Below are 12853 nucleotides of genomic sequence, written 5' to 3'. Positions count from 1 at the left end.
GATAATTCCAGCGGAAGGAATAAAAAATTCGTGAAGAGAATGAAAGAAAATCTTTCGCTCCGCAACATTAGTGGAAGGGTAAATATTAACTAAAGTAACATCTACATCGTTGTTCCTGATCAAAATACCGACAATACAACCATGTGAGTCCTTTTTCCAAGAGACAATTTCATCTGAACATTTCGATGAAATCAAAGTGACCACACAACCCTGTCTACCAGAGGCTGGAGACCAAAAACTACAGCCCAGCCATCTGCGAGACAGGGACACTTGCGGTGGTTAGAGGCAGGCACCATCTCGGCATCCACAGACGAAGAGGGAGAAACCTCCACACTTGTGTCTGGGCCAGGCTCGCCCAAAACTGGGGACCCATTACTATTAAGATCAGCCGATGAGCAGCGTTTTGGCCCATCATCAGCACTAGTTTTTGAATTACTAGCCACATTATCAAGCTTATTTACATTAACAGCATTGCTTGCAGAGCTTGCAGTACAAATAGCACTGTCGCTTACATTACTACTAGCATTACCATAGCTTACATTACTACTATTGCTTACTTTACTAGAAGCATTATCTATAACATTTGCATTTCTAAGAGCATTATCCCCATTGCTAATTATGTAGCCCTGACTATTCAACACGGTGCTAGCAGCGCTGCTATCCTCACACACTCAAAGAAAGTTCACTGTCAGGAACCGAGACGTGGGCAACCCAACCATCCGAAGAACCACCCCCACCACATGAAGGGGAGGCAGGAGAAGAAAGGGTCTGGCCAGATGGGCCAACCCCCGCCACAGAAACGGGTTCAGTATGATGAGCCTCAACAGCCGGGGGCCCACCACCTGCGGACTCACCCAGCTCGGAACCAGGAAGACAACGATTGGGCAACGGACCCCAGGCACCCCCACCATAGAAACCTGGACGATCAGGGCAGTCACAGGCCACATGCACACACAAGGGACCGCGGGATGGGGGATGAGCGGACCATTTTCACCACCCGGGTACCTGTGTGAATACCCGGGAGGCCAACCCACGTCTGGTAAGAGATACCCTCGACCGAGCCATAGTCAGACAAGACCCTATGCACTGGGCCGTCATTGTTCTCATAGGGGAAATTGTACACCAGAACCTTCTCCACCGGAGGCAGGGGAGATCACTTCACACTCAACCCCACAAATCTGGATAAACCTCTGGTCCTGAAAATCCGCCTTAGCGGCTTCCCCTCCCTCTTCGAATGTCACCCGAGCAATAGGATTGGGGCACTGTTGAATGGCCACCACCTTAAACTGGGCCTCCTCTGCGAAATAATCCCGAAGAGCCTTTGCAGTATCGAAGATCGACGTACCCTCAGGGAAAACACCAAGTTTAACGTCCATCGAACGTATAAGAACGCGTGGGACAACCATCACGAAGGGAAAGTAGGAAAAAGTAAGGGCCCAAAAAGGGGCACACCCTAGATCCTGTACTAACCCCAAATGGGATGGGTGGCCAAAGAAAGAAAAACCACCAAGTTTTCCCTCCCGGCAGGTACTCACTTGGGGCTAAAAGAACAAATCGCAGTTACACTTACAGAAATCCGGCCAAAAAAGAACACAATAGCGAGGTCACCCTTCCAATGGATAACTTGACTTCACGATCCGAACTTGTGAGGAAGGTCAACGGTTTGTCGATGTCCTGAAGAGCAAAATGCTCGGCGTCTACCCGGAGCGAGTTAAGGCGGAAGAACTTCTCTTTTGCTGAAATAGATTTGAAGGTGACGGTGACCTCTCCATTCATCTTTCCTTGCAGACATGCAATTTCCGCCGCGTCAATTTCGGCTTGCTCCAGGGCTTCAAAGACCGACTTCGCCGATGTATTCTTACTTGGCGTTAAAAAACGCGGTTCTTGGCTGCTGGGGCAAAACATTTTCAGAGTATCGAGCTCTTTCCTGTCGTGGTGGGTACTCATACGATACAGTTCTCGCCGCCCGTGACGCGTACGAGTCTCCATTAACAACATGGCGGTCTTCACCATTTTCCATATCATCTCCACTCACAGGCATCTCATTATTCAATTCAGTCGCAGGCATCTCATTATTCAAATCAACAGTCACAGGCATCTCATTTTCACATATATCCATATCTAAAACTAAATAATAAGACCTAATATTAGAATACTACCGTAACTTAACCTAAATAACTATTTACAGAAATATTTACAGCAGCAATTTGTAAGATTATCGGCATCGGTATCGAGGCCAAAAACAACGCCTAAAATTTTCATTTTCGTCACCCAACTGAGGCCAAACGGCTGGTCGCCGCGTGAATGCCATGCTCCCAGCCACATGGCCTCAGTTTTTGCGACATTGAGACGAGCTCCAGATCCACCCTCATACACATTAATCATGTTAAACAAAACCTGAAGAGAACGGTAGGACTTAACAATACAGGTCATATCATCAGCATAAACACCAACTTTATAACATAAACCTCGTGCGCCCGGAAGGAGAAAGCCCTCGATATCTGGATTGTTTCGGATTTTGCACGCAAGAGTTTCAACACAAAGAATGTACAACAAGGGAGACAGGGAATCTCCCTGTCTCACCCCGCGGGATAAAGGTATTGTGTCCGACAACCACTCGTTCACAATAATGCGCATGTTGGCGCCATTATATAGGGTATTGATCCAAAAACGAAAGGATGGACCAAAACCAAAAGTGTTTTCATTAGTGTGATCGATGTGATCTAGCACATCTCTAAGAATGTGCAAATTTGATGTAATTTTACGTCCGGGAACAGAACAGGTTTGATCAGGATCAACAATAAATTCTTGAACTCTAGAGAGAGAAGAGAAAGAACTTTGGAGCAAATTTTATAATTGACATTCAGAAGAGAAATCGGTCGCCAGTTTTTTCAAGTTTTTACGGTCACCTTTTTTAAAGATGACGAGCGTATTACTTCGCTTTATAGACTCACACATCTCCCCAGCCCGATAACAGGCATTAAGGACACGGCACAAGTACGGACCTAGCCGATCCCAGAATTTGACATAAAATTCGACAGACAGGCCATCGGGGCCAGGTGCCTTATTGCTGTTCATTTTCTTTAACGCAAAGGTCATTTCATCAAGCGTCATCTGGCCTTCGCAAGACGACACTTGATCGGAAGAGTGCTGACGCAGCAAAGAGGACAAAAGATCGTCCTGCAGAGCCGCGTCAACTGGTTCTTCGGAAAAGAGGCGCAAGTAAAAATCGACGTGTGCTTTTTCGATCTCTTCCTGAGAAGAGACCTCGGTGCCATTTAAATCGTAACCTGAAGAGATGTGAGATCTCTGAGCCTTGATTCTTTGCAAATTAACGAAGTAACGGCTGGGCCGTTCGCCTTCCTCCAGCCATTGCGCGCGGCTTCGGATCATGATCCCCACGATTTCTTTAATGCGAAGGGCTTTCAACTGGCTTTCCGTGTCAGAAACCAAAACGGAGATGGTGTCGTCCCTATCAACCAAACGTTGACGGAGACGAATTAACTTATTCGTTAAAGATACTTGCTGTTTACGCAAATGCCTCTGTCTATTACGCGAAAAGGCGATCAATTCCTCTTTGATGGACAGTTTCAAAAACTCCCACCAATCCTGAAGACTCGCGAAAGAGGGCAAAAAACGTAGATGACAATGAATCAATTTTTCTATAGTGCTACAAAAGTCCTTATCTTTCAGAAGGGAATTATTAAAATTCCACACACCCGGGCCGCGTTTGAACCCAGTGGGGATGTCGAAAACAAAGGAAACAAAATCGTGATCGGAAATTGGACAAGGTGAGATGTTGCACTCCACGCCGGGTGACAACAACTACCTTGAAACCAAAAACTTGTCTAATCTACTCCCGATAGACAAGGACGAATGGAACCACGTAAATTCCCTTGAGCCGGGATGCAAATTGCGCCAAACGTCAACAAGAGCAAAATCATTTTTCAACGACTCGTATTCTTTGTGAATAGAAATGTTTCCACCAAATTTATCGAGAACATTATCGTAGCAATTAAAGTCCCCTCCGATGATGATTGCATCGGAAGGAATAAAAAATTCGTGGAGAGAATCAAAGAAAATCTTTCGCTCTGCAAGATTTGTGGGAGCGTAAATATTAACTATATTAACATCTACACCGTTGCTCCTCATCAAAATACTGACAATACGACCGTGTGAGTCTTTTTTCCAAGAGACAATCTCATCTGAACATTTCGTCGAAATTAAAGTGACCACACCACCCTGTCTACCAGAGGCTGGAGACCAAAAACAACGGCCCAGCCATCTGCGAGACAGGGATTTAATAGTGGATTCGGAACTCACTAAAGTTTCTTGAACAAAACAAACATCACAATTGGAAGACTCGATCGAATCGAACAAAAAATTATGACTAAGGGGGTTAGCAAAGCCCCTTGCATTAACAGTTAAAAGCTTAAAAAGAAAACTCTTGGAAAAAAAGACTCGCGGATGATAACTAAACTCACTTATGAGCAGGTTTTTTCTTTCCTTTCTTTGTGCGCTTCGGGAACGCGTCCACCGATTTCCTCTTCAGGTTGATGGTGACGTCCATACCGTTGTCCAAGGAGTCAGGCGGCGATGAAGAAGGATCGGCGACAGGTTCAGAAGGAAGAGAAGGCGTTGGTTTTACAGAAAGAGGTGAAGAAGAACGTCTAGAAGCGGCTGAGAGAGAGTCAGAAAGAAGAGCAGGAATACGATGTCGCGGCAGGTCGGGCACAGATTGAACAGATTTTACGAGGCCATCGGTATTAAGAACCGGAGAATCCGGAGAAGAAAGCAAAGGCGAATCACTAGGGTCAGATAGAACAGCATCAGGAGGAGAAGAGGTATCGGCAACAGGCACATCAGCGGGGGAAGGAGTTTCAGAAAATAGGGGGGAAGCGGGAAGTAGATAATCTGCGCCGCGACCATAAGAACAATCGCTCAAACCATCGTCGTCGTCGGATTCCACTGCGATATCGTCCTGCTCGTCGGTTGGAGAGACCGTAGAAACGAACCACGAATATGTACAGTTGATCCCCAGATGCCCTTCCTCCTTACAGATACAGCACAAAACAGGACAAGGACAATCACGGGCCTCGTGGCCGAGACTCTCACAATTAAAGCACACACGATTAGGACAAACACTACTAAAGTGACCACGACGATTACACTTATGACATGTGGGGACTTGAGAACTATGTTTTACAAAGATTTGAAGTTTACCAAAATGGAGGAAGCTGGGGATCGGTTTCGAGATCCTGACCGGGTAGTGGCAGAGGCCATTATAAACATTTGGAGCCAACGAATGTTTGCCGCGACGGTTGATGGCGAGGTCAGACAATTCGAAAGGAGCGTCGTAAATTGTGAGGAAGGTCAACGGTTTGTCCACATCTTGAATGGCAAAATGCTCAGCATCTACTTGCAGGGAATTCAGCCGGAGGAATTTCTCCTTTGCTTATATAGACTTGAAGGTCACGGTGACCTCCCCGTTCATGTTCCGTTGTAAGCATACGATTTCCGTCACGTCAATTTCGGCTTGCTCAAGAGCTTCAAATACCGACTTGGCCGTTGTATTTTTGCTCGGAATAAAAAACGCGGTTCTTGGCCGCTGTGGCATAACGTTTTCAGAATTCCGAGCTCTCTGTTGCTGTGGCGGGTACTCATAAGAAGCGGTTCTCGCCGCCCGTTACGCGTACGAGTCTCAATTAACAATATGGCGGTCTTCAACATTCTCTGCATTCGTTTTGGGCAATCCATTCACAGCACTCATGGGCATCTCATTGTTCAATTCAACAGGCATCTCATTATCCAAATCAGCAGTCACAGGCATCTCATTCTCACATATATCTATATCTCTAAAAAACTCTCTCACTCACAAAGCGAAAAAAAAAGGGTTAAAAAAATCGCCCTTACCAACAATAAAAATCACTTACTTGTTGGCTGATCTTAGCCAAAAGGCCGAGAAGCGATGCCGAAGCACGCCCTGGGTGAGGGGGGTGGTCGAGGGATCCTTCCCACGGTTTATGGTGGATAGTAGCAGGTCACCCCCACAAGCCCTTGCGAGTCCCGTAGATGGTCCCAGAGGCTGACACGTTTGGTATCTCCTCACTGTAAGATTTTAAAGCCAGATACACACACCTACTGACCTAAAACATTATATGATAGGTTTTTAGGACACGTTATGTCTCTAGGGACCCCTCCCTCATCTTCCACAACCGCATCCTTATCATCCTCAACCGAGTCCTCATCCGCAACCTCCTTCTCAACAACCACATCTTCAACCACAATGAAAGAGGGGCCAAAGCCCATAGCACACAGAGTGGACCGCATGAAAGACCAGTCAACACGGTCAAAAGCCTTCTCCTGATCCAGGGAAAGAATGGCCACCGAGGTGCCAGAGGAGGAGGCATAGTCAGCGACATCCCGAAGGAGCGCAAAATTTTCGCCTATAAACCTCCCGGGGACCCCATACGTGTTGTCCTTAGCAACAACAAGATGGATGACTGAGCAGCTGCCCAGCAATAGCACAGGAAGCCAACTTATAATCAACATTAAGAAGGGTAATTGGCCGCTAATTACGAGGGTCCAGGCGATCACCCTTCTTAAAAGACAATGAGATTATGCCTCTGCACTGAGAAAGAGCCAGGGAACCTGAATCCAGACAAGAGTTCAAGACGGAGACAAGGTCCGGACCGAGAACATCCCAGAACTTAATATAAAATTCTACTGGCAGACCATCCAGCCCGGGGGCCTTGCGCCTGGCCATACCGAGAAGAGCAGAAGAAACCTCTGTAGCCGAGAGATGACCCCCACACAAAGCCGCCTGATCACTGGGGAGAACAGATGACAAGTTCCCCAGGAGGGCGGACTGAGCACAAGGGTCCGTGTCGGAGGCAGTAAAAAGATCAAAGTAGAACGAGGACAACGAACGACACAAATCAGCAGGAGAGGAGACAATAGAGCCATCGCTCTCCCTCAGCGCAGAAATCCAACGATCCGCAGACTATTTCTTCTCAAGGCGGAAAAAAATAGGAAGACGAAATCTCACCCTCCTCGACCCATCTGACCCTTGCCTGAACCTGAGCGCCCCTCGCACCCTCAGAGTCCAGGACAGCCAATTCAGAGAGTGCAGAATGATAAGGCCCAAGACAAGACATGGAACCAGCATCCACCTTGGACTTCAGATGGTCAACAAGACGTACAAGAAGGTCCCTATTACAGGACCGGGCGCCTGACCTCGAGCAGCAATAGCAAACAGAGCCCTTTGATACGGCTCTTGCCCTCGTCCCACCAATTCGCCAGCGAGGGGAAACAAAGGACCGAGGAGCACCATGATGCCCAAAAGTCACTAATTAAACGGACATACGCCTGCTCCTGCATGATAGAAATATTGAGCTTCCACAGACCGGGGCCAGGTGGGACAACATCCGGGACCGAGACAACAGTGAGGAGACCACAATGGTCAGAGAAAGACAGGGAAGGAGATCACACGAGAGAACAGAAGAACCCCACACATACGGAATACCACAGAGATCAATACGGGAGGCACGGGAGCCATCCCACCTGGTCCAAAAAAAGGTAGAAGAAGAAGGATGGAGATACCTCCAAATGTCAACTGTACAGCAGGCATCAAAAAGATCCTGGAGAGAGGAAAAACTCTCATGGGACAGGTCAGATGGGTCCGAACCAAAACGGTCAACTGACCGATCAAAGACCGCATTGAAGTCGCCGCAAAGGATGGTGGGAACCGAGGGATCCACCTTCGCCTGAAGATCATCAAAAAACTGGTCACGTGCAGGGTTGTGATTAGGCGCATAAATACAACACACACGAAACGATTTGCCGCAGAACACAAATTCACAATGGAGATAACGACCACAACACAACCACAAGAATGTACAGAGCCACAAGAGAGGGCACAACTGAAACCAGAAGACTGGAACCACAAAGAACACTCCGACAAAGACAAACAATGCATCTCCTGAAGGCAGACAATATCTACACTTACAGGAAGGGAGCGCAACCACTGCATGAGACCAGCACGCTTGGGCTGATCCCTGATTCCGTTGCAGTTAAGGGAAAGAACAGACAATGCCATAAGAAGGAGAAGACCGGTCATAGTAATTTTTCACTACCGATGAGGAACCCCGTGAAATAGCAGCCAACGCCGCATCAGCGGTTCCACCAGGGAGCAAGTGGGAGCCCAAAGGGGCCGGAAGTTTCAAGGCAGCCCTCTTACCAGACTTAGGGGCCTGAGAAGACGGAATCAACGTAGCATCCGAATCAGAGGAGACGGCCTCATCCGACAAAACCTCCGAGGCCGCCCATTTCCGGGTAACAGAATCACAAACCATGTCCGAGGCCTCCGAGGACTCATCTGAAAACAAGTCCTCGCAAGACGACTCAACGCGAGCAGCCTCCCCAGTAGCCACCACAGAACTGTAAGAAGCTTTGCTAGCAGGCGTTACCGAACTACAAGTGCTAATTAAATTACCAGCAGCGCTTACATTATTGGCAGCACAGTCCCCCCTTAGGGTTTTGGACCACAGCATTTACGTTATTATTGACACTATTTATATCATTGCTAGCATTTACACTATCAGCATTTACATTAAGAGCCGGCTCTACTTGATTATTAGCATTATCACAGCTTACAGCAAGGCTGCTATCGTCGTATTTATCACTATAGTAAGTCTGACCCTCAGAATCAGAGTCGAGCTCATTATCCCACAGGTCCTCAGCGGGACAACCAGAAACAACCCCCCCCAGGGGCCTGCCCACAAGGAGGAGACTGGGGAGCAGCTTCAGTAACAGGAACATTCACCCGATGGGTACAATCCTTAGAAAGGTGCCCCTCCTCCTTACAAACAAAACACTTGCCCTTTGAGGGGCAATCCGCGGCCTTGTGACCCTTCACGTGACAAACATCACATGTAACGGGCTGGCCTCAATACCACACTTTCACACGGAACTTGTTCTTGTCCCAGCCACGGGTTGCCTCGGTATAACACTACCTCTGAGTGCGGCCCACTTCCCTCTGGGGAAGACACTTTCAATAATAGCCAGAGGGAAGTGGGCCGCACTCGGAGGTAGTGTTATACCGAGGCAACCCGTGGATGGGACGAGGCAAGCCTCTTTTCCACAGCCCAGTTCCAAAAATCAGTTTAATACATAAGCTGCTCAATGAGCAGCGTATCAGATATTAAGCTGATAAGAACAGATTTTAAGTTTTGAAAAGATTTATTTGGAATAAATCATTATGTACAGGATAAAAGTGCGGAACGCACGTGGGCTTGGCCCTTATTAATTATTAATCGAAAAAAGTTCCAGAAAAAAACTAATTAAATACTAATAATGTCCATATTAGCTAATCGACAAAAAGGTTCCAAAGTCCAAAAAGATACTAATTAGATACTAATAAAGTCCATGACAAGTCCATATTTACATACAAAGGGACGACCTCTTAAATATTAGACCTAAATATTAATAGACTTAACTAATATACTAGATAAATCGTAAGATTAACTAAAGCCAATAATAGAAGAAAACTAAATAATAGGACCTAATATTAGAATACTAACGTAACTTAACCTAAATAACTATTTACAGAAATATTTGCAGCAGCAGTTTGTAAGTCACCGTTCAAGCAGCACAAACCCGGAGCTTCCCAGCAATTTCTAAATTCGGAGACAGTAAGCCGATAATAATCGCAAGCTACTCTGTTCTTGATATCGCTGAGGATATAACGGATCATACCCTCAGGGGTATCATTTCCATTATGGAAAGTAGCTTTATTACGAAATTTCCAGATACCGTACAGGATCGTTTTGATTAAAAAACGAATTAGTTGAGCATTTTTAGGGCTGACGGGAGCCCAACGGAAAAAGAAGACACGAGTACAAGACGGCAGAAACACATTACCAAGAAGAGAAGAGAGGACAGGAGAGAAAAAGGACCACACACGTTTCACACGAACACAGTTCAGAAAACAATGATCAATTGTCTCTTTACGAGAAAAAGACGCGCATTTATTAGAATCAATATACCCCCAATTTTTCAGAGTCACGCACTTTAACCGCGCGAAGGACAATTAGCCAGAGGATATCGTTCTTATAGTTTTCGGAGAAACCATCCCGCACATAATCCCAGAAGAGGTCGAGATCAAAATCAATCAGGAGGAAGGAAGACCAGAAACGGTGCAGAATCGGTGAAGCAGAATTCTCTCTCAAGAGAGCTGAATAGCACCTCTTGGAGGAGAAAACAAAATCCTGCCACTCTCGGCAGGAAACAATCCCGCGAAGAGTAGTGAGAACCGAAAAACATTTCTCATAATAAGGTGTCAAATTTTGCGTACTCGGAGTGGGGTTATCGCGAAAAGAACGCCACTCCGGACAGCAAGAAGCGAGTCGAGAACCAAGAAAGTATTTGGTTAGAAAAAAGGACTTTGATTCACGATCCTCAAGGTTACAAATAAGGGAAGCTAACTTAAGAGAGTCACTTTTGGTCTGAAAATTAAAAATGCCGAGACCACCTTTCCCTAAGGATTGGTGGCAAGTCATCTGGCTAACCGTTTCAATGCAAGATCCCCAGAGAAAAGGCCATACTAGATTGTTTACCTTTGAAATAACCCATTTAGGGACACACAAAACGGCAGAAAGATAAAGAAGTTTACTAATTCCCAAAACATTGATTATGAACGATTTGCCAACAAGAGAGAGAGAGCGAGATTTCCAGAGATGGAGATGTTTCTCTAATTTCTCGAGTTTCGGTCGCCAATTATCTGTCTCGGTATCTTGTCCAAAAACAACACCTAGAATTTTCATTTTCGTCACCCATTTGAGGCCAAGCGGCTGGTCGCCGCGAGAACGCCATGCTCCCAGCCACATCGCCTCGGTTTTTGTGACATTGAGACGAGCTCCAGATCCACTTGTGAAAGACTTGTGAAAGACGGTTAAAAATGTAAATGGCAATCAATCAATTTCTCGATGGACGTACAGAAATCTTTATCTTTCAGCAGAGAATTATTCAAATTCCAAACACCCGGGCCGCGTTTGACCCCGGTGGGGATATCAAAAACAAGAGAAGCAAAATCATGATCGGAAATCGGACAGGGTGAGATGTCACACCTAATGCCGGGTGACAACAATTCCCTAGAAATCAAGAACTTGTCCAATCTACTCCCAATAGACCGAGACTAATTAAACCACGTAAACTCTCTGGAGGCGGGATGCAAATTGCACCAAACATCAACAAGAGCAAAATCATTTTTCAATGGCTCACATTCATTATGAATAGAAACATTTCCACCAAATTTATCTAAGGTATTATCGTAGCAATTAAAATCTCCTCCAATGATGATCGCAGAAGATGGAATAAAAAAATCGTGAAGAGAATCAAAGAAAGTCTTTCGCTCTGCAAGATTTGTGGGAGCGTAAATATTAACTAAATTAACATCTACATCGTTGCTCCTGACCAAAAAACTGACGATACGACCGTGTGAGTCTTTTTTCCAAGAAACCATTTGGTCTGAACATCTCGATGAGATTAAAGTGATGACACCCCCCTGCCTACCAGAGGCCAGAGACCAAAAACTTCGGCCCAGCCATCTGCGAGACAGGGACTTAAGGGTAGATTCTGAACTAATAAAAGTTTCCTGAACGAAACAAACATCGCAATTGGAGGTCTCGCAGTGTAGCAGTAGAAGGCGGGTTGACAGCAGCTGGAACAGATGTTGGTTCTTCGATGGTTTCATTCAATGCGGGTGGGACAGAGACGAGCGACATGTAATCTTCGTCCCGGCCGTACTCACTCATGCCGTTGTCTGATGATTCAATGGCCACATCGCTATTCTTGTCTGTAGGAATGCCTCTAGTGCAAGGAAAAACCCAGGAATAATCACAGCCGATGCCACGATGTCCTTCCTCTTTGCATATACAGTAGAGAGTCGGCAGATTACAATCTCGGGCCTCATGGCCGATGTTTTCACAATTAAAGCAGATTTTATTTGGGCATGCATTACTGAAATGCCCAGGATGGTTGCACTTTCGGCAAGTAGGAATTTGGCCGGTGTATTTAATATAGATTTGATATTTGCCGAACCACAAATAATTGGGAATGGGTTTAATTATGCGAATGCGATAGTGTCGCAACCCGTTATAGATATTTGGTGCGAGGGAATGTTTTCCCCGTCGATAATGGAGGACCTCGCAAAACGGAGTTAGGCGTTTGATAATTGCGAGGTCCAAGAGCTCGAAAGGTGCATCATAGATGGTTAAGAAAGTCTGGAGTTTATCAATATCCTGAAGGGCATAGTTTTCCGAGATGACTTGGAGAGAGTTTAAACGGAGGAATTTTTCTTTGGCCGCAATGGTTTTGAAGGTGACGACAACTTCGCCATTTAATTTTCGTTGGAGACAATGAATCTCGGTATGGTCGATATCAGCATTAACCAAAGCATCAAAAACAGACCTTGCAGTTGTGGTTCTGGTCGGCGTAAAGAAGGCACTTTTAGGCCGTTGTGGCATCGAATTCTCGTTCGACGATGACGCCGTATGACGCAGTCATTCCCCAAACGAAATTGTGCGTGCTGCATGCGACGCGTAACTTTCACCATTGACAACACTCCTATCCTCATTCTCACACGTATTTCCATCATTGGTCATCTCATTATCCACAGCATTCACAGGCATCTCATTTACAATCCTAACAGGCGTTTCACTATTTCCATCATCCATCTCTTGACTAATGACTCTATCACTCACGAGTAGAGGAAAAAGACATACATTAGGGTTAGGTAACGACTTCGGGGTTAGGGTAACCATTTCTTACGGTTAGGGTAACAATTTCTTAGGGT

The 12853-nt window shown here is 45.9% G+C and overlaps 1 protein-coding gene and 1 pseudogene across 1 annotated transcript; both read right to left on the bottom strand.

Annotated features, from left to right (window-relative positions):
• Positions 1–8072: 8072 nt before the first annotated feature.
• LOC149052633 (uncharacterized) lies at positions 8073–12524 on the bottom strand. The gene is made up of 2 exons (XM_089181325.1): positions 11816–12524; positions 8073–8377 (listed from the first exon to the last, which is right to left on the bottom strand). Exons 1-2 carry the CDS (start codon positions 12522–12524, stop codon positions 8073–8075), a joined length of 1014 nt encoding a protein of 337 aa, XP_089037451.1.
• LOC149052634 (U2 spliceosomal RNA) lies at positions 9068–9242 on the bottom strand (annotated as a pseudogene).
• Positions 12525–12853: the final 329 nt, after the last annotated feature.

This window comes from Pocillopora damicornis, chromosome 1 (genome assembly GCF_964200805.1).
Source record: "Pocillopora damicornis chromosome 1, jaPocDami1.2, whole genome shotgun sequence".
Taxonomy (NCBI): domain Eukaryota; kingdom Metazoa; phylum Cnidaria; class Anthozoa; order Scleractinia; family Pocilloporidae; genus Pocillopora; species Pocillopora damicornis.
Note: the sequence above shows the minus strand (reverse complement) of the source record. Positions and strands in the feature narration are given on the sequence as shown.